This window comes from Salvelinus alpinus, chromosome 25, assembly GCF_045679555.1.
Source record: "Salvelinus alpinus chromosome 25, SLU_Salpinus.1, whole genome shotgun sequence".
Lineage (NCBI taxonomy): Eukaryota > Metazoa > Chordata > Actinopteri > Salmoniformes > Salmonidae > Salvelinus > Salvelinus alpinus.
Genome location: NC_092110.1, coordinates 41440444 through 41463007, shown reverse-complemented (window position 1 = coordinate 41463007; position 22564 = coordinate 41440444). Strand labels below are relative to the sequence as shown.

General features: G+C 44.1%; 2 protein-coding genes across 5 annotated transcripts in view; both read right to left on the bottom strand.

The window, feature by feature from the left end:
* Positions 1-15506, bottom strand: part of pygl (phosphorylase, glycogen, liver) — a 28583-nt gene extending 13077 nt beyond the window's left edge. The window contains exons 1-7 of the mRNA XM_071366806.1: positions 15135-15506; positions 11698-11799; positions 9304-9382; positions 6903-7006; positions 2225-2356; positions 1562-1673; positions 240-322 (exon numbers count right to left, since the gene is read on the bottom strand). Of these exons, the coding sequence (XP_071222907.1) occupies positions 240-322; positions 1562-1673; positions 2225-2356; positions 6903-7006; positions 9304-9382; positions 11698-11799; positions 15135-15377 (855 nt within the window). The 5' untranslated portion in view covers positions 15378-15506. The remainder of the gene's footprint in view (positions 1-239; positions 323-1561; positions 1674-2224; positions 2357-6902; positions 7007-9303; positions 9383-11697; positions 11800-15134) is intronic.
* Positions 15507-19879: 4373 nt separating this feature from the next.
* trim9 (tripartite motif containing 9) overlaps positions 19880-22564 on the bottom strand; it is a 119387-nt gene continuing 116702 nt past the window's right edge. For all 4 annotated transcript variants that reach the window (XM_071366807.1, XM_071366808.1, XM_071366809.1 and 1 more), the window contains one exon: positions 19880-22564. This exon is cut by the window's right edge and continues 771 nt beyond it. The gene's annotated coding sequence lies outside the window, so the exon portion shown is untranslated.

Below are 22564 nucleotides of genomic sequence, written 5' to 3'. Positions count from 1 at the left end.
AAGGGCAAAACCCAAAATGTGCACCCAGGGGGGGGCCCCGGGACCGAGTTTGGGAAACCCTGTACTAGCCTGTCCTCAGATGTGTTTACGCTGTCTTTTAAACCCCATGCGGTCAATGCTATGCCAACGTCCATAGGAGTTGGCTCTACAGCCGCGCACAAACAGATCTGGAACCAGGCTACAAATATACCAGCGTGTCAAAAACGCACTCAAACCTACGTGGCCAATGTGGAACTTACGTTATCGTTGGGGTAGAGGACACGAGAAATATTCTCTGCCAGATTCCTGTCCAGAACAGCTTGGATGTAATCTCCAACATTGACTGAGGAAAGATCATAGAAGTACATATAGGGTTAAAAAATACCACCCTTGTTTTTCAGAAATCCTGATTGGAGGATTCCGAATTTCCAGCTTATTTCCTGTTTTAGGGAATCTTTCATCGGGGATTTATGGAATTACCTGGGAAGTTTAGTAAAGTTACCAGAAGTAGTTAAAGTTAGTTCCCCTCTAATCGGTGACTGATTTATACCTGGGACACCAGGTGGGTGCAATTATTATCAGGTAGAACAGAAAACCAGCAGGTTCCGGACCTCGTAGGGTCAGAGTTGAATAGAGTACCACAGTAGGAGTCATAATACCCACAAAACCTAGCAGTCAAAAAGGGAAATGGTTCCAATCGTTTTTCTACCATTCATTTTTTAGAAACACTTAAAATAAGGGCTGTGTTTCTTGTAGGCTTACACTGGCGTGACGTTTTGATAACCGTGTAAATCTCTCTAGGACAAGGTGATTTATCAGTATGTTCGCTTGTATTTACCCCCCCCCCCCCCAAAATGAAATGCTAATTAGCTGCTAATGTGGCTATCATAAAGAACTACAAATGCCATGATGATCTGGACTAGACCGCCAAATCAAGGCAAAGGTAAGAATCTCTTTGGATTAACTATTTAATACCTCTTAGCAAAGGTGCCAGCTAGAGATGACTTGCAAGAGCTTGCAGGGATTTGTAGTCTTACACGATGTCTACTTTGATGCTAATTAGCATTTTTGAATCTGAGAGTAAATAGAGTCTAATATATTGATAAAAGTCACCTTGTCTGAGAGAGATTTGCATGGTTACCCTACAGGAAACAAAATAAGGGTTGTCAGCGTTTCTAAAATCCCCTATCGGAAAAATGAATGGTGGAAAATGATTGGAACCATTTCCCTGTTTGACCACTAGGTTTTATGGGTATTATGACACCTCCCCAGGAAAAGAAAGGGCGTTTTAAGTTTAATTTGTTACAGATTCACTCGTTCAAAACTGTAATTATTAAGGTCTGAGATCTGTGTGTTTAACTCAAGTTTTCCACCATAAATCATACGCTGACAAAAAAAGTGTAATTTACGAGAAAGTCCGAGTGCTCGCATCTGAAGTTAGGTTCCAAGCTAGCTCTGGTCCAGGGCGTTAATAAGGCTTGCTAACGCTGAACCTTCTTAGCAAGCCGCACTAACACCCTGGAACAGAGCTAGCTCTGATTAGGCAGGGTTAAAAGGTAAAGTCATCATCCTAGCCACTAACAGTCCTTCAGGTTGAAATCGTTGGGAGCTCTGGCAGACCACAGCCTCATGGTGTTGACTGTGTTGTTCATATACCCAGGGATGGGCGTGTCATAGGGCATGGCCAGGACCACCTACAGAACACATTCAAGGCATGGGAAGAATTAGGATTGAGATTAAAATGAACTAATTAATCTCAACACATCATAGATACGCTGTACCTACAGGGTCACGCGGCAGGTAGCCTAGTGGTTAGAGCGTTGGACTAGTAACTGAAAGGTTGCTGGATCAAATCCCCGAGCTGACAAGGTCTGTCGTTCTCAGATCTGTCGTTCTGCCCCTGAACAAGGCAGTTAACCCACTGTTCACAGGCCGTCATTGAAAATAATAATTTGTTCTTAACTGACTTGCCTAGTTAAATAAAAAGGGAAGAATTAGGATTGAGATTAAAATGAACTAATTAATCTCAACACATCATAGAGATGCTGTCAAGGCAAGGGAAGAATTGGTAATACTTTTTAATTTCTATATCATAGTAAATATCAGTAACGCTTAACATAAGTCTTCTTATACTTGTGTAGTAACAATGTAATTGCGTAGTAACTTCAGTAATTGCATAGAAACTGCTAGTATTATTATTAGTGTGTTACTAATTAAATGTATTATCATCATCATGATTAAATACCTGTGTATCCACCCATCTGGCCCCTTCCTTAGACTCCTCCACTCTGCCGTAGAAGTGCACTGGTAGCATGTACTCAGGGCGGGCCTTCTCCCAGGGGTTACCATGACGCAGCCAATCATCTGCCTCTTCCACCTAAGAACAAGGAATTTAACAGTGAATTTCAAATCGAAGAGTGACTAAGCAAAACTTCAATATGAGTCAAAATGACCATGAAACCATAGCCTGGTCCCAGATATGTTGTCTCCTTCTATAGCCTGGTCCCAGATATGTTTGTGATCTTGCCAACTCCATTGCTCATTGTCAAGACACTGGCATGATGGCACAAACAGGGTGGCACTCAGGCTAATGAAACAATAGATATGAGCATAATGGTTCATAGTACACAGTAGTAGTATAGTAGTATTATATTATAGTAGTAGTATAGTATATACAGTACCAGTCAAAACGTTTGGACACAGCTACTCATTCCAGGGTTTTCCTTCATGTCTTAAAGTAATGGACTGTCGTTTCTCTTTGCTTATATGAGCCGTTCTTGCCATAATATGGACTTGGTCTTTCACCAATTAGGGTTATCTTCTGTATACCACCCCTACCTTATCACAACACAACTGATTGGCTCAAACGCATTAAGGAAAGAAATTCCACAAATTAACTTAAGGCACACCTGTTAATTGAAATGCATTCCAGGTGACTACCTCATGAAGCTGGTTGAGAGAATGCCAAGATTGTGCAAAGCTGTCATCAAGGCAAAGGGTGGCTACTTTGAAGAATGTCAAATATTAAATATTTTGGTTACACTTTTTTGGTTACTACATGATTCCATGTGTTATTTCATAGTTTTGATGTCTTCACTATTATTCTACAATGCAGAAAATAGTAAAAATAAAGAAAAACTCTTGAATGAGTAGGTGTCCAAACTTTTGGCTGGTACTGTATATTATAGTATAGTAGTATTCTAGTAGCATTATAATATTCAGTCGGAAGTTTACATACACTTAGGTTGAAGTCATTAAAACTTGTTTTTCAACCACTCCACAAATTTCTTGTTAGCAAACTATAGTTTTGGCAAGTCAGTTAGGACATCTACTTCGTGCATGACAAGTAATTTTTCCAACAACTGTTTACAGAGATTATTTATAATTTACTGTATCACAATTCCAGTGGGTCAGAAGTGTACATACACTAAGTTGACTGTGCCTTTAAACAGCTTGGAAAATTCCAGAAAATTATGTCATGGCTTTAGAAGCTTCTGTTAGGCTAATTGACATCGACATCATTTGAGTCAATTGGAGGTGTACCTGTGGATGTATTTCAAGGCCTACAATCAATCTCAGTGCCTATTTGCTTGACATCATGGGAAAATCAAAAGAAATCAGCCAAGACCTCAGAAAAAAATGGTAGACCTCCACAAGTCTGGTTCATCCTTGGGAGCAATTTCCAAACACCTGAAGGAACCATGTTGATCTGTACAAACAATAGTACGCAAGTATAAACACCATGGGACCATGCAGCCTTCATACCGCTCAGGAAGGAGACGCGTTCTGTCTCCTAGAGATGAACGTACTTTGGTGCGAAAAGTGCAAATCAATCCCAGAACAACAGCAAAGGACCTTGTGAAGATGCAGGAGGAAACAGGTACAAAAGTATCTATATCCACAGTAAAACGAGTCCTATATCGACATAACCTGAAAGGCCGCTCAGCAAGGAAGAAGCCACTGCTCAAAAACCATAAAAAAGCCAGACTACGGTTTAGAACTGCACATGGGGACATTGTACTTGCAAGCCGAAGAACACCATCCCAACCGTGAAGCACGGGGGTGGCAGCATCATGTTGTGGGGTTGCTTTGCTGCAGGAGGGACTGGTGCACTTCACAAAATAGATGGCATCATGAGGAATGGGAAAATTTGGTGGATATATTAAATCAACATCTCAAGACATCAGTCAGGAAGTTAAAGCTTGGTCGCAAATGGGTCTTCCAAATGGACAATGACCCCAAGCATACTTCCAAAGTTGTGGCAAAATAACTTAAGGACAACAAAGTCAAGGTATTGGAGTAGCCATCACAAAGCCCTGACCTCAATCCTTTAGAAAATTTGTGGGCAGAACTGAAAAAGTGTGTGCGAGCAAGGAGGCCTACAAACCTGACTCAGTTACACCACCTCTGTCAGGATGAATGGGCCAAAATTCACCCAACTTATATTGGGAAGCACATGTGACAGACGTGACAGAGTCTGGAGACGCCGTGGAGAACGTTCTGCTGCCTGCAACATCCTCCAGCATGACCGGTTTGGCGGTGGGTCAGTCATGGTGTGGGGTGGCATTTCTTTGGGGGGCCGCACAGCCCTCCATGTGCTCGCCATAGCTAGCCTGACTGCCATTAGGTACCGAGATGAGATCCTCAGACCCCTTGTGAGACCATATGCTGGTGCAGTTGGCCGTGGGTTCCTCCTAATGCAAGACAATGCTAGACCTCATGTGGCTGGAGTGTGTCAGCAGTTCCTGCAAGAGGAAGGCATTGATGCTATGGACTGGCCCGCCCGTTCCCCAGACCTGAATCCAATTGAGCACATCTGGGACATCATGTCTCGCTCCATCCACCAACGCCACGTTGCACCACAGACTGTCCAGGAGTTGGCGGATGCTTTAGTCAAGGTCTGGGAGGAGATCCCTCAGGAGACCATCAGCCACCTCACCAGGAGCATGCCCAGACGTTGTAGGGAGGTCATACAGGCACGTGGAGGCCACACACACTACTGAGCCTCATTTTGACTTGTTTTAAGGACATTACATCAAAGTTGGATCAGCCTGTAGTGTGGTTTTCCACTTTAATTTTGAGTGTGACTCCAAATCCAGACCTCCATGGGTTGATAAATTTGATTTCCATTGATCATTTTTGTGTGATTTTGTTGTCAGCACATTCAACTATGTAAAGAAAAAAGTATTTAATAAGAATATTTCATTCATTCAGATCTAGGATGTGTTATTTTAGTGTTCCCTTAATTTTTTTGAGCAGTGTAGTATTTGACTATAGTAGTATATATATAGTAGGTACAGAAGGCAGTTCATATTGAGGGTATGTTAAGCCTCTGCAGACTAAACTCTTTGAAGAGGCAAGTGTTACTGAGTGGATTATCCCGGCTGAATAAAATAATTAAATTAAGAAAGATTTAGACAGCCCTCTAGGGCAGGGTTTCTCAAACTTGGTCCTGGGGCCCCACCCTGGGAGCACGTTTAGTTTTTGTTGCCTTAGCACTACACAGTTAATTCAAAGAACCAGGTCATCATCAAGCTTTGCTTATTTGAATCCAGGCTGGGTGGGGAGAGAGAGGAAGTGGGCCACCACAATGTTGCAGACCTGGGTTTAAATACTATTTGAAATCTTTCAAAAACTTTTAGTGTTTGCTCTTGTCTGCCTGGAGTGCCAGATGGGTGGGTTTTGCACTTTGGCAACTATTCTATTGATTCCATTGCACCAGACAGGCTCAATCAAACACAGATAAAGTATTTTAAATGATTTAGAATAGTTTTTGAACCCAGCTATGCAGTGTTGGCCAATCATTAACAGGAATGGAAGTTGCAGCCAACTGCCTCCTTTTCTCTGTTGCCGTAGTGTAACAATGTCTGTGTCCCAAACGGCACCCTATTCCCTATATAGTGCACTACTTTTCACCACAGCCCCCCCATGGTAACTAGTCAAAAGTAGTGCACTACGTAGGGAATAGGGTGCCATTTTGGACGTAGGCAGTGCCTGTTGCGCCAGCCGGTGGTTGGCTCAGAGGTTGAGAAAGCTATTGTGTTGTTGCCCTTCGTTAGACTCTGATAATGACCTACAGTCCCTTCTATACACGGCTGAGAGGTTTTGTCCTTTTTGAATTTGGCCTGTGTGTTTGCAGTGCAATGTAGTTTTGAACGCTGAAACTAGATTGTACTGATTATTCATTGACTGAAGTGAAGAGGCACGCAACCTGTACATCACAAAGTGTTTTAGAAATTATAGTGTACTGCAAAGAATGAAATCTTATCATACACCCCCCCCCCCCCAAAAAATGCAAACCGTTATTGAAAAGGTGAGAGATTGACATGTCTTAGGGTATGATATTTGTGCGTCAAACTATCTCACTCATCATTTTTTCATGATTCATTCAGGATTATCTGTAATCGTGTTAGCATCTACATTAATGTAGAAGTGTTTTCAAACATATTCTATTCTTATTTACAATAAAAGTGACTCCAAAATGACACCGTACATTATTTACCGTTCATTTCTATTGGGCACATAATAATCTGAAACACAACCAAAACAAACAGCAAATGAATCTAACAAGTTTGTAGAGTCACAAGCTTGATGTAAATCATTGCATGCTAGGAATATGGGACCAAATAACATACCTTTAACTACTTGAATACACATGTGAATGTACAACAAAGTGCTGTAATTTATAAAAATCGTTTCACCAGATATGAATGACAATAACCTCAAATTAAAGCTGTCAGTCTGCACTTTATTATATAATTTAACATTCAAAAGTGCTAGAGTACAGAGACAAAACAACAACAAATGGGTCACTGTCCCAATACTGTTGGAACTGGATGTAGCAAAAAATGGATGTAGCAAATCCCAGATTGCCCCTTTTTAAAATGCAGTAGATTTATGCAGTGAAGTGTGGTGGTTATTACCTGCCAACCTTCCTTGATCTTCTGATTGAAGATTCCATATTCATAACGGATCCCGTAACCGTACGCTGCCAGACCCAGGGTAGCCATCGAGTCCAGGAAACAAGCTTTATACACACACAGGAAACAATCATGTAAATGTTCATTAGAAACTCTACGTTTATTGGATGAAGGATACAGATACAGTGGATGTCAAGACAAACTGTATGGATGAAGTATGGTATAGTATGGTGTAGTATGGTGCAGTATGGTGTAGTATGGTGCAGTATGGTGTAGTATGGTGCAGTATGGTGCAGTATGGTGTAGTATGGTGCAGTATGGTGTAGTATGGTGCAGTATGGTGCAGTATGGTGTAGTATGGTGCAGTATGGTGCAGTATGGTGTAGTATGGTGCAGTATGGTGTAGTATGGTGCAGTATGGTGTAGTATGGTGCAGTATGGTGCAGTATGGTGCAGTATGGTGTAGTATGGTGTAGTATGGTGTAGTATGGTGTAGTATGGTGTAGTATGGTGCAGTATGGTGTAGTATGGTGCAGTATGGTGTAGTATGGTGCAGTATGGTGTAGTATGGTGCAGTATGGTGCAGTATGGTGTAGTATGGTGCAGTATGGTGTAGTATGGTGCAGTATGGTATAGTATTGTGTAGCATGGTAAAGTATGGTATAGTATGGTGTTGTATGGGGATAAGTGCTTATGGTAGTCTTCCTATCATATGTCATATTCCTATGGAGGAGGATAGCCTGGCTAAGCCAGACTGAATGCTATGTTCAGTGGTGAGCGTAGTGTTTCGGTGGGTTTAACCAGGCTAGGGGAAGGTTGCCACTGCTTTGTTTGGGGCTAAGATATTGTGATTGTGTATAAATGCATGAATGTCAGTTTCCATTTGAAAAACTACAACAAACAATAAGACAAGTATAATGAAGTATGTCTGTGATGGAGGACAGCCTCCTAGTGGCGGTGGGTGTTGCGGACAGCCTCCTAGTGGTGGTGGGGGGTGCGGACAGCCTCCTAGTGGTGGTGGGGGGTGCGGACAGCCTCCTAGTGGTGGTGGGGGGTGCGGACAGCCTCCTAGTGGTGGTGGTGGTGGTGGTGGTGGTGGTGGTGGGGGGTGCGGACAGCCTCCTAGTGGTGGTGGTGGTGGTGGTGGTGGTGGTGGTGGGGCGGACAGCCTCCTAGTGGTGGTGGTGGTGGTGGTGGTGGTGGTGGAGGTGGTGGGGGGTGCGGACAGCCTCCTAGTGGTGGTGGTGGTGGTGGTGGTGGTGGGGCGGACAGCCTCCTAGTGGTGTTGGAGGTGGTGGGGTGGACAGCCTCCTAGTGGTGGTGGTGGTGGTAGTGGGGCGGACAGCCTCCTAGTGGTGGTGGAGGTGGTGGGACGGACAGCCTCCTAGTGGTGGTGGAGGTGGTGGGGTGGACAGCCTCCTAGTGGTGGTGGTGGTGGTGGTGGGACGGACAGCCTCCTAGTGGTGGTGGTGGTGGTGGGGCGGACAGCCTCCTAGTGGTGGTGGAGGTGGTGGGGTGGACAGCCTCCTAGTGGTGGTAGTGGGGCGGACAGCCTCCTAGTGGTGGTGGTGGGACGGACAGCCTCCTAGTGGTGGTGGTGGGGCGGACAGCCTCCTAGTGGTGGTGGTGGGGCGGACAGCCTCCTCGTGTTGATGCGGACAGCCAGCCTACAGCAGCCTCCTCGGGTTGAGTAAACGTCCTGTTCTGGTGAGCCTACAGCAGCCTCCTCGGGTTGAGTAAACGTCCTGTTCTGGTGAGCCAACAGCAGCCTCCTCGGGTTGAGTAAACGTCCTGTTCTGGTAAGCCAACAGCAGCCTCCTCGGGTTGAGTAAACTTCCTGTTCTGGTGAGCCTACAGCAGCCTCCTCGGGTTGAGTAAACGTCCTGTTCTGGTGAGCCAACAGCAGCCTCCTCGGGTTGAGTAAACTTCCTGTTCTGGTAAGCCAACAGCAGCCTCCTCGGGTTGAGTAAACTTCCTGTTCTGGTGAGCCAACAGCAGCCTCCTCGGGTTGAGTAAACGTCCTGTTCTGGTGAGCCTACAGCAGCCTCCTCGGGTTGAGTAAACTTCCTGTTCTGGTGAGCCAACAGCAACCTCCTCGGGTTGAGTAAACTTCCTGTTCTGGTGAGCCTACAGCAGCCTCCTCGGGTTGAGTAAACGTCCTGTTCTGGTGAGCCAACAGCAGCCTCCTCGGGTTGAGTAAACGTCCTGTTCTGGTGAGCCAACAGCAGCCTCCTCAGGTTGAGTAAACTTCCTGTTCTGGTGAGCCTACAGCAGCCTCCTCGGGTTGAGTAAACGTCCTGTTCTGGTGAGCCGACAGACAGACAGACAGACAGACAGACAGACAGACAGACAGACAGACAGACAGACAGACAGACAGACAGACACATGGATCTTGGTACTGTACCTGCCAGTCTGCCCAGGCCTCCGTTCCCCAGCCCTGCATCCTCCTCCATCTCCTCCAGGTCCTCCATGTCCAAACCCAGCTACATGACAGACATACAAACAACTCAATTCAGTTCGCTCAACTCACAGTCCCATATTAAAGGCTAGTTTATACCCCCCAGTCCCATATTAAAGGCTAGTTTATACCCCCCAGTCCCATATTAAAAGGCTAGTTTATACCCCACAGTCCCATATTAAAGGCTAGTTTATACCCCCCAGTCCCATATTAAAAGGCTAGTTTATACCCCCCAGTCCCATATTAAAGGCTAGTTTATACCCCCCAGTCCCATATTAAAGGCTAGTTTATACCCCCCAGTCCCATATTAAAGGCTAGTTTATACCCCCCAGTCCCATATTAAAGGCTAGTTTATACCCCACAGTCCCATATTAAAGGCTAGTTTATACCCCACAGTCCCATATTAAAAGGCTAGTTTATACCCCCCAGTCCCATATTAAAGGCTAGTTTATACCCCCCAGTCCCATATTAAAGGCTAGTTTATACCCCCCAGTCCCATATTAAAGGCTAGTTTATACCCCACAGTCCCATATTAAAAGGCTAGTTTATACCCCCCAGTCCCATATTAAAGGCTAGTTTATACCCCCCAGTCCCATATTAAAGGCTAGTTTATACCCCCCAGTCCCATATTAAAAGGCTAGTTTATACCCCACAGTCCCATATTAAAGCCTAGTTTATACCCCACAGTCCCATATTAAAGCCTAGTTTATACCCCACAGTCCCATATTAAAGGCTAGTTTATACCCCACAGTCCCATATTAAAAGGCTAGTTTATACCCCACAGTCCCATATTAAAAGGCTAGTTTATACCCCACAGTCCCATATTAAAAGGCTAGTTTATACCCCACAGTCCCATATTAAAAGGCTAGTTTATACCCCACAGTCCCATATTAAAAGGCTAGTTTATACCCCACAGTCCCATATTAAAGGCTAGTTTATACCCCACAGTCCCATATTAAAGGCTAGTTTATACCCCACAGTCCCATATTAAAGGCTAGTTTATACCCCACAGTCCCATATTAAAAGGCTAGTTTATACCCCACAGTCCCATATTAAAAGGCTAGTTTATACCCCACAGTCCCATATTAAAAGGCTAGTTTATACCCCACAGTCCCATATTAAAGCCTAGTTTATACCCCACAGTCCCATATTAAAAGGCTAGTTTATACCCCACAGTCCCATATTAAAAGCCTAGTTTATACCCCACAGTCCCATATTAAAAGGCTAGTTTATACCCCACAGTCCCATATTAAAAGGCTAGTTTATACCCCACAAGTAGCTACTCTAAATAGCGTTGTGTAGCATAGCAAAGCTACGCAGACATGTTCAGTCCTGCAGGATCGCCATTTTGCGAAGCGTTCTTGCGTTGTGTACGCAGGGTGTAAACTAGGCTTTAGTGTCCAATAATGTGTTTGACCTCATGCATTACTCGACACTCAAAAGTTCATATAGGTCATGATTCAGGTTGTGTGTTAATCATGCTGTCACAGTTCTTGTGAAAGTCTGTGTCTTATAAGAAAGTTTGTCTGCCTGTGGCACTAGTCGTTTCTGTTTGCAGACATGCCGGTGTGTTCCTGACGTCTCCCAGTTCCACCTCACCTGGCTGGTAGACTATACACTGTTGTTGTTTTTTTTACGCTGAATAGTTTCCCCGTGTGTATCAAGAATGGTCCACCACCCAAAGGACATCCAGCCAACTTGGCACAACTGTGGGAAGCATTGAGTCAACATGGGCCAGCATCCCTGTGGAACGCTTTCGACACCTTGTCGAGTCCTTGCCCCAACAAATTCTGAGGGCAAAAGAGGACACAACTCAATACTAAGAAGGTGTTCCTAATGTTTTATACACTCACTGTCTACAAGGTTCCATCTCACCTGGTAGACTGTCTACAAGGTTCCATCTCACCTGGTAGACTGTCTACAGGGTTCCATCTCACCTGGTAGACTGTCTACAAGGTTCCATCTCACCTGATAGACTGTCTACAGGGTTCCATCTCACCTGGTAGACTGTCTACAAGGTTCCATCTCACCTGGTAGACTGTCTACAAGGTTCCATCTCACCTGGTAGACTGTCTACAAGGTTCCATCTCACCTGGTAGACTGTCTACAAGGTTCCATCTCACCTGGTAGACTGTCTACAAGGTTCCATCTCACCTGGTAGACTGTCTACAAGGTTCCATCTCACCTGGTAGACTGTCTACAGGGTTCCATCTCACCTGATAGACTGTCTACAAGGTTCCATCTCACCTGGTAGACTGTCTACAAGGTTCCATCTCACCTGGTAGACTGTCTACAAGGTTCCATCTCACCTGGTAGACTGTCGATAAGGTTCAAGCTCACCTGGTAGATGGCCTCGTCACAGGCGTTCTGCAGCCCCAGGTTAATCATGGTGTTCTGGAGGGTTCTGCCCATGTAGAACTCCAGGGAGAGGTAGTACACCCGCTGGACAGGAGAACAGGAACATTTAGCAGTGGTTCCGTCCCGTTTCGCCACTCAGTTTCGGCACTGTATCCCTCTCATCTATTTCATATTCTAATCTGTACATTTCATATTCTAATCTGTACATTTCATATTCTAATCTGTACCGGTCAATAAAATGTCTAAATACACACATATACATACATACATACATACATACATACATACATACATACATACATACATACGTGTGTGGGCCTATGCTCTCCAAAGCCAAACTATGGCTGCACCCCCACCCAGTCATGTGAAATCCATAGATTAGGGCCTAATGAATTTATTTAAATTGAATGATTTCCTTTTTTATTTTTATTTAACTAGACAAGTCAGTTAAGAACAAATTCTTATTTTCAATGACGGCCTAGGAAACAGTGGGTTAACTGCCTTGTTCAGGAGCAGAACAACAGATTTTTACCTTGTCAGCTCGGGGATTCGATCAAGCAACCTTTCGGTTACTGGTGAAACACTCTAACCACTAGGCTTCCTGCCGCCCCTTATATGATCTGTAACTCAGTAAAATCTTTCAAATTGTTGCATGTTGCATTTATATTTTTACTTAGTATGTTAAACGTACAATATGTTACTAATTTGCTAAACGCTTTATATGTTACTAATATGCAAAACGTTGAATACGTTGAATAGCAAAACGTACAATATGTTACGAATGTATAATAAATAATGTTACGAATTCTAGCTAGGTGGCTAACGTTAGCTAGCTCGCTAACTTTAGCTAGGCTATGGGTTAAGGTTTAAGGTTAGGGGAAAGGTTAGCTAAAAGGTTTAAGGTTATGGTTACCTAACATGCTAAGTAGTTGAAAGTTGCTAATTAGCATGCACCCCAACCACAATACTTTCATTTTTGCCTTAAGTAACCATACCAAACTAACATAATAATAAATTGAGTATCTCAGTTTTACATACAGAATAATACAAAAATGCTCTGAGACCAGGTTGCCTGTCCATGTCATCTCCTTCATTAGGAATACAATTATCCTTATAAACACAGGCCATTGAAACGATAATGCAACTACGAATGAGTCATGAGAGAACTACAGCAGTTCCGTGGTAAGGCTAAATACTGAGTGCAAACTAATGAAGGCGCCTGGAAACGTGAAAGAATACAAAGGTTAAACAATGTAGCTATTCCCTCCGCAAGGCAACCAAACAAGCAAAGCGTCAGTATAGAGACAAAGTAGAGTCGCAATTCAACGGCTCAAACACGAGACGTATGTGGCAGGGTCTACAGTCAATCACGGATTACAAAAAGAAAACCAGCCCCGTCGGGGACATTGACGTCTTGCTCCCAGACAAATTAAACAACTTATTTTCTCGCTTTGAGGACAATACAGTGCCACTGACACGGCCCGCTACCAAAGACTGTGGGCTCTCCTTCACAGTGGCCAACGTGAGTAAAACATTTAAGCGTGGTAACCATGGCAAGGCTACCGGCCCAGACGGAATCCCTAGCCGCGTCCTCAGAGCATGCGCAGACTAGTTGGCTGGTGCGTTTACGGACATATTCAATCAATCCTTATCCCAGTCTGCTGTTCCCACATGCTTCAAGAGGGCCACCATTGTTCCTGTTCCCAAGAAAGCAAAGGTAACTGAACTAAATGACTATCGCCCCGTAGCATTCACTTCTGTCATCATGAAGTGCTTTGAGAGACTAGTAAAGGATCATATCACCTCCACCCTACCTGACACCCTAGACCCACTCCAATTTGCTTACCGCCCAAATAGATCCACAGACGACGCAATTGCCATCACACTGCACACTGCCCTAACCCATCTGGACAAGAGGAATACCTATGTAAGAATGCTGTTCATTGACTAAAGCTCAGCATTTAACACCACAGTACCCTCCAAACTCGTCATTAAGCTCGAGAACCTGGGTCTCGACCCCGCCCTGTGCAACTGGGTCCTGGACTTTCTGACGGGCCGCCCCCAGGTGGTGAAGTTAGGAAACAACATCTGCACCCCGCTGATCCTCAACACCGGGGCCCCACAAGGGTGCATTTTCAGCCCTCTCCTGTACTCCCTATTCACCCATGACTGCGTGGCCATGCATGCCTCCAACTCAATCATCAAGTTTGCAGACGACACTACAGCGGTAGGCTTGATTACCAACAACGACGAGACAGCCTACAGGGAGGAGGTGAGGGCCCTCAGAGTGTGGTGTCGGGAAAATAACCTCTCACTCAACGTCAACAAAACAAAGGAGATGATTGTGGACTTCAGGAAACAGCAGAGGGAGCATCACCCATCCACATCGACGGGACAGTAGTGGAGAGGGTGGAAAGTTAAGCTCCTCGGCGTACACATCACGGACACACTGAAATGGTCCACCCACACAGACAGCAACAGCTCCTCTTCAACCTCAGGAGGCTGAAGAAATTTGGCTTGTCACCTAAAACACTCACAAACTTTTACAGATGCACAATCGAGAGCATCCTGTCGGGGTGGTAAAACCGCCTGGTACAGCAACTGCTCCGCCCCAAACCGTGAGGCTCTCCAGAGGGTAGTGAGGTCTGCACAACGACTCACTGGGGGCAAACTACCTGCCCTCCAGGACACCTACACCACCCGATGTCACAGGAAGGCCAAAAAGATCATCAAGGACAACAACCACCTGAGCCGCTGCCTGTTCACCCCGCTATCATCCAGAAAGCGAGGTCAGTACAGGTGCCTCAAAGCTGGGACAGAGAGACTGAAAAACAGCTTCTATCTCAAGGCCATCAGACTGTTAAACAGCCATCACTAACATTGAGTGGTTGCTGCCAACATACTGACTCAAATCTCTGGCCACTTTAATAAATGTAATAAATGGATTTAATAAAAGGTATCACTAGTCACTTTAAATGACGCCACTTTAATCGTCTACATACCCTACATTACTCATCTCATATGTATATACTGTACTCTATACCATCTACTGCATCCTGCCTATGCCGTTCGGGCCATCGCTCATCCATATATTTATATGTAAATATTCTTATTCATCCCTTTACACTTGTGTGTATCAGGTAGTTGTTGTGGAATTGTTAGATTACTTGTTAGATATTACTGCACATTCGGACCTAGACGCACAAGTATTTCGTTACACTCGCATTAACATCTGCTAACCATGTGTATGTGACCAATTTATTTATTCTTTGATGATGATGATGAAAATAAAATAAAAGGGGCGACTCTGACCAGCGGACCAAATGAGGACAAGACAGACAGGTAGCCAGGATAATTCTCCACGTAAACTGGTGCATGATATTTGGGAAAGGAAATAACTTTCAAACAAACAACTTTACCTTGGGGTCGGTCTCATAGTAAAACTGTTGCGTTCTGATCCATCTTCCCACCAGGTGATCTCGAACCGTGTGCGCTAGGGCGAAGTAATAATCCCGCGGCGTCGCTATGTTCCTGTCTTTGACCAAAGTGAAGTGGAGGTGTCGGTTAAAACCTTTCTTCAACTCGGCAACATTCTCGACACCGACTATTCCTCTGATACTGATCTGTTTACGCTTCTCCTGGTCAGTTCGAGACGTCGCCATGCTGCTGAACAAAACTGCTGCTGTCAGTCTTCAACTTTAACCGTTAAGTGGCAAAGTGAAGTATAGGTCCTAGCATTTCTGTGGCATCGGTCTCCTCCTCTCTAATGTCCATTGGTGCATGCAGGCGGATGTGTGTCGCTACCCAGCCTCTCCAACCTCTTGCGGATCAAGCCATAGCACAGCAGAGAGAAAATATTTGAAGAAGGCTAAATGTTTTTGGACACCTATAATTTATTGAATATTCATAAATACAGAAAACACCAAGAGATCAGTAATAGTAACACTTCTAATAATAATAATAATAATATCATAATTTGTCTTTATCGACTACAACACTGAGTGTACAAAACATTATGGACACCTTCCTAATATTGAGTTACACCCCCTCCATGTTGACTCCAATGCTTCCCACAGTTATGTCAAATTGGCTGGATGTCCTTTGGATGGTGAACCATTATTCTTGATACACTTGGGAAACTGTTGAGCGTGGAAAAACCCAAGCCGCGTTGCCGTTTTGTACACTCGGTGTACTGTATGTATAAGTAAGTAGGCTAGTATATGCAAATTAAAACAATGCTTGAGGACATTCCAACATTTATATAACCTGCAAACAGACCATCAGTTTGGGATGTTAAACGACCATGTCTGACGCACGCTCTGCATGCGCAGCATAGGGTAGGCTATAACTCTATACTGTATATTGAAATAAACTGCCAATGTCGCCCAGCGACTGTATCGAAATTTCTAGAATTATACATTAGCACAATAAAAGGTGTGTTGAGGGACTAAGGGATACACTTTTTTTTTGGGGGGGGGGGGGGGGTCACCACAAATACTTTGCTCAAATGTACATTTATTTTTAAACTCCATCTCTAGGGGTAGGCACCATATGACTCAAATGATTAGACACCTTCGTCTACAGCTGGTTTAGACATCAATTAAAACGAGTATGGATAAATAACACCACTGGATCGACCTTCATTCATAAATATCTAATTCAAGTTGATGCTTACCGACAGTATCTACAAAGTGTATTTGCTTTGAACCAAATATCAATATTTCAGGCTGAAAATTGTATAACAACAAGCTTACAGAAACAGGGCTGAATGAAAATCTACTTTGTATGCTGGAAGAGATATGAAACATTGACATATTTGTCTTTATTTGGCCTACATCCTAGGATAATTACCATATTTGTCTTTATTTGGCCTACATCCTAGGATAATTACCATATTTGTCTTTATTTGGCCTACATCCTAGGATAATTACCATATTTGTCTTTATTTGGCCTACATCCTAGGATAATTACCATATTTGTCTTTATTTGGCCTACATCCTAGGATAATTACCATATTTGTCTTTATTTGGCCTACATCCTAGGATAATTACCATATTTGTCTTTATTTGGCCTACATCCTAGGATAATTACCATATTTGTCTTTATTTGGCCTGGATCCTAGATGACCCCCCTCGCCCCCCCCCCCCCCCCCCCCACTCTGTCTCTCTCTCTGACCCGCTCTCTTTCTCTCTCCACAGGCCTGTGAGGATATTTTAGGCAGAGTGCACCTTCGGTAAAGACCAAAGTGAATTCTGTCTAGTAGCCTCCATAATGACTCAACAAAAGAGGCCCAACAGAAAAACAACTAAGTGTTTAGAGAGTTGTCAGTGGGATTAATGAAGATTTAACTCAGTCAAGCAGCAAGACCAGGCAGGCCCATGTTACCCCTCTATAGGTCTGGAGTCGCATTGTGCTACCCCCTTTATAGCCTAACCCTAGCCCTACTGCACCAGTAGTCATGGTTACACTAGGCCTACTGCTCCAGTAGTCATGGTTACACTAGGCCTACTGCTCCAGTAGTCATGGTTACACTAGGTATACTGCTCCAGTAGTCATGGTTACACCAGGTCTACTGCTCCAGTAGTCATGGTTACACTAGGCCTACTGCTCCAGTAGTCATGGTTACACCAGGCCTACTGCTCCAGTAGTCATGGTTACCCTAGGCCTACTGCTCCAGTAGTCATGGTTACACTAGGTCTACTGCTCCAGTAGTCATGGTTACACTAGGTCTACTGCTCCAGTAGTCATGGTTACACTAGGCCTACTGCTCCAGTAGTCATGGTTACCCTAGGCCTACTGCTCCAGTAGTCATGGTTACACTAGGTCTACTGCTCCAGTAGTCATGGTTACACTAGGTCTACTGCTCCAGTAGTCATGGTTACACTAGGTCTACTGCTCCAGTAGTCATGGTTACACTAGGCCTACTGCTCCAGTAGTCATGGTTACACCAGGCCTACTGCTCCAGTAGTCATGGTTACACCAGGCCTACTGCTCCAGTAGTCATGGTTACCCTAGACATACTGCTCCAGTAGTCATGGTTACACCAGGCCTACTGCTCCAGTAGTCATGGTTACACTAGGTCTACTTCTCCAGTAGTCATGGTTACACTAGGCCTACTGGTCCAGTAGTCATGGTTACACTAGGCCTACTGCTCCAGTAGTCATGGTTACACCAGGCCTACTGCTCCAGTAGTCATGGTTACCCTAGGCCTACTGCTCCAGTAGTCATGGTTACACTAGGTATACTGCTCCAGTAGTCATGGTTACACTAGGTCTACTGCTCCAGTAGTCATGGTTACACTAGGCCTACTGCTCCAGTAGTCATGGTTACACCAGGCCTACTGCTCCAGTAGTCATGGTTACCCTAGGCCTACTGCTCCAGTAGTCATGGTTACACTAGGTATACTGCTCCAGTAGTCATGGTTACACTAGGCCTACTGCTCCCGTAGTCATGGTTACACTAGGCCTACTGCTCCAGTAGTCATGGTTACACTAGGTATACTGCTCCAGTAGTCATGGTTACACTAGGTCTACTGCTCCAGTAGTCATGGTTACACTAGGCCTACTGCTCCAGTAGTCATGGTTACACCAGGCCTACTGCTCCAGTAGTCATGGTTACACTAGGTCTACTGCTCCAGTAGTCATGGTTACACTAGGTCTACTGCTCCAGTAGTCATGGTTACACTAGGTCTACGGCTCCAGTAGTCATGGTTACACCAGGCCTACGGCTCCAGTCACGGTTAAATGTTGTCCTTCCACTCAGTCATGCAACCAGGCAGCCAATATAGCCTTTACACTGCTGAGGCAACATTACATTATTCACCACCATAGGCCCACCAACACCCAAAATAACCAACATAACCAACACCCAAAATAACCAACACCAAAAATAACCAACATAACCAACACCCAAAATAACCAACACCCAAAATAGAAAGCAGTTGGAAGATGGATGATGACTGTATCTAAATCACCCTGCAATACTGTAGGCGTTGTATGATTCCTAAATCACCCTGCAATACTGTAGGCGTTGTATGATTCCTAAATCACCCTGCTATACTGTAGGCGTTGTATGATTCCTAAATCACCCTGCAATACTGTAGGGGTTGTATGATTCCTAAATCACCCTGCAATACTGTAGGCGTTGTATGATTCCTAAATCACCCTGCAATACTGTAGGCGTTGTATGATTTCTAAATCACCCTGCAATACTGTAGGCTTTGTATGATTCCTAAATCACCCTGCAATACTGTAGGCTTTGTACGATTCCTAAATCACCCTGCAATACTGTAGGCGTTGTATGATTCCTAAATCACCCTGCAATACTGTAGGCTTTGTACGATTCCTAAATCACCCTGCAATACTGTAGGCGTTGTATGATTCCTAAATCACCCTGCAATACTGTAGGCGTTGTATGATTCCTAAATCACCCTGCAATACTGTAGGCTTTGTACGATTCCTAAATCACCCTGCAATACTGTAGGCGTTGTATGATTCCTAAATCACCCTGCAATACTGTAGGCGTTGTATGATTCCCAATGACATCAAATAAATGGATATGCTTCCAAAGAGGATTGTTCAAGACGTCGATGCAGCATCCTCTTACCATGGCCCTGGAAGTCTCTTGAAAATACTGTAGTTAGCCGAACAGGGATTTTAAAAGGGCTCGTTTGAAAGTATCCTTCACCAATATGACACCCCAGAGAGCGTACACTAAAGTCAGGGCGAATGACAAGTGTCACTAATGTCACTGTATATGTCTCAAATGGCACCCTATTCCCTACCTAGTACACTACTTTAGACCAGATCCCAATCAAAAGTAGTGCACCAAATAGGGAGCCATTTGGGATACAGAAGCAGCTGTGTGCTGAGGTAAAGACTTATAATAGGTTTATCAAGTGTTTATAGGTATAAAGGTACAACTATGAAGGTCTAACAAGGGAGAGAGCATGTTTAAATCCTGTCTTTGTTTTTTTTGTAGCCCATCAACCACTAGCGCTAGCCTGGGTACCAGTTTGTTTCCTTTGTGCTCCTCGCCACTCCTTGTCAAGCCAAACTTGTTGACAAAGAGTGGTATGATAGCACAAACAGACTGGTACCCAGGCTATACTATGTCATGGCGTCTATATTTACTGTACAGTTTGAGAGCAGCAGCACACGTCAGACTACTTTACAGCTTTTAATGACACGAAACAGCACCTCATGGGATATATTCCCTTTCGTAAATAAATTCATAATTAAAGTTGCAAAATAAGGAACAACAATGACGTGACGTGGAAAATCCCCAACGAAGAGGCTCTCTGTCCGAACGTAACTAATAACATCAAATAACTAATGACGTCAATAACTAATACATCTACATCCATCTCCTCACAACATAACAACATTTTCATGAATGATAGTACAAAAAACTATTAGGAGTCATAAAAGTGTCCTACATGGCACCCTATTCCCTACCTAGTGCACTACTTTTCACCATAGACTCCCTTTAGTAAATAAAAAAAAGTAGTGTACTATATAGGAAGTAGGGTTCCATTTAGGAATCATCCTAGGATTCAATCATCTACAGTAAGAGTATTAGTATGCTGTGTTGTAGTGACACCTCATTCACAATAACCTGTAACGTAGAGGAAGGGGGAAAACATCCAAACATTTTCATTGTTGTTGGTCACCAACATCATCATCACCCCAACGACCACCATCCCCCTCCATACTACTGGTCCTACTGATAGCAATAGAAGAATAAAACTGTATAATAACAATAATACTAGATCTGGTGTAATTATAGTGCCTCTTGCCAGCTGCCAGTGGATAGATCCCAAAGGGTACCCGATACTCTACACAGCCCACTACTTTTGAACAGAACCCTATAGGCCCTATGTAGGCAATAGGGTACCATTTTAGGACGTAGCCATAGACATACTTTACATATAGTCAGCGCTTAGAAACATTAATGACAGCTGCACTGTGGAGAAACAGACGGGGACACGTCCTAAATGACATCCTATTTCTTATATACTGTAGTTCATTATATAAGAAATGAGGTCCCATTTGGGAAGCCCAATTGGATCAATAAATAACCCATTTGGGACGCCCGATTGGATCAATAAATAACCCATTTGGGACGCCCGATAGGATCAATAAATAACCCATTTTGGACGCCCAATTGGATCAATAAATAACCCATTTGGGATGCCCCATTGGATCAATAAATAACCCATTTGGGACGCCCAATTGGATCAATAAATAACCCATTTGGGACGCCCAATTGGATCAATAAATAACCCATTTGGGACGCCCAATTGGATCAACAAATAACCCATTTGGGACGCCCGATAGGATCAATAAATAACCCATTTGGGACGCCCGATAGGATCAATAAATAAAGACCTGTTTACTTCCAGTAGTAGAATATAATAAGTTGACTCTCTCGTTAGTTGGTTACAAACTATGGATGAGATTCAGGTTCACACAAGCAAAGCCACTGGTAGCGTCTCATTTACAGAATACAACAGCAATACACTCCATGCCTGAGTCACAAATGACAACCTATTCTCTATGTAGTGCACTACTTTTCACCAGAGCCCTATGGGTCAGTTTGAGAACAGCACACATCTATGGGGCCCTGGTCAAAAGAAGTGCCCTTTTTGGGATGCAACCCATTGCTTTCTGTCCGGGATAAGACGGTCACTGTCAGCCGTCTACAAGTAGATCTGTATACTGGTCACTTCAGTCCTCCTTCAGTCCTCTTCTGCTGCCCCTGGCTGTCATAAAGGGTCATTCACCAATGTGGGTTTCTTTAGTCTCTTGTATGTGCTGTGTGTATGTTTAGTGGGACAGAAAAGCTTCAAGGATTCTAATGAAATGATGGTGTGGAGAAGTGGTACCATGTTTACTGTTGCGGGAGGTGTGTGTGTGTGTGTGTGTGTGTATAGCAGTAGAACATCACCATGGCAACATTTAAAGACCACAGAGTTATTACTATGACTCGCAGATACATGGCAGGGTTGTTATGGATAGATACATGGCAGGGTTGTTATGGATAGATACATGGCAGGGTTGTTATGGATAGATACATGGCAGGGTTGTTATGGATAGATACATGGCAGGGTTGTTATGAATAGATACATGGCAGGGTTGTTATGGTGAACTTTAACCCAATCATAATAATTTACATGTTAAGACAGGACAGTAAGCTCAGAGTTCCATTTCCAGGTGAGAGTTCCAGGTGTCCATGGTTATGGACATGTATGGCTGAGTGTCCATGGTTACGGAGCAGTATGTATGCAGATGTATGGCTGAGTGTCCATGGTTACGGAGCAGTATGTATGCACATGTATGGCTGAGTGTCCATGGTTACGGAGCAGTATGTATGCACATGTATGGCTGAGTGTCCATGGTTACGGAGCAGTATGTATGCACATGTATGGCTGAGTGTCCATGGTTACGGAGCAGTCTGTATGTAGATGTATGGCTGAGTGTCCATGGTTACGGAGCAGTCTGTATGTAGATGTATGGCTGAGTATCCATGGTTACGGAGCAGTATATACATGTATGGCTGAGTATCCATGGTTATGGAGCAGTATGTATGCACATGTATGGCTGAGTGTCCATGGTTACGGAGCAGTATGTATGCACATGTATGGCTGAGTGTCCATGGTTACGGAGCAGTCTGTATGTAGATGTATGGCTGAGTGTCCATGGTTACGGAGCAGTCTGTATGTAGATGTATGGCTGAGTATCCATGGTTACGGAGCAGTATATACATGTATGGCTGAGTGTCCATGGTTACGGAGCAGTATATACATGTATGGCTCAGTATTGAGAGTCTTGTACTGTACAGTCAAGGC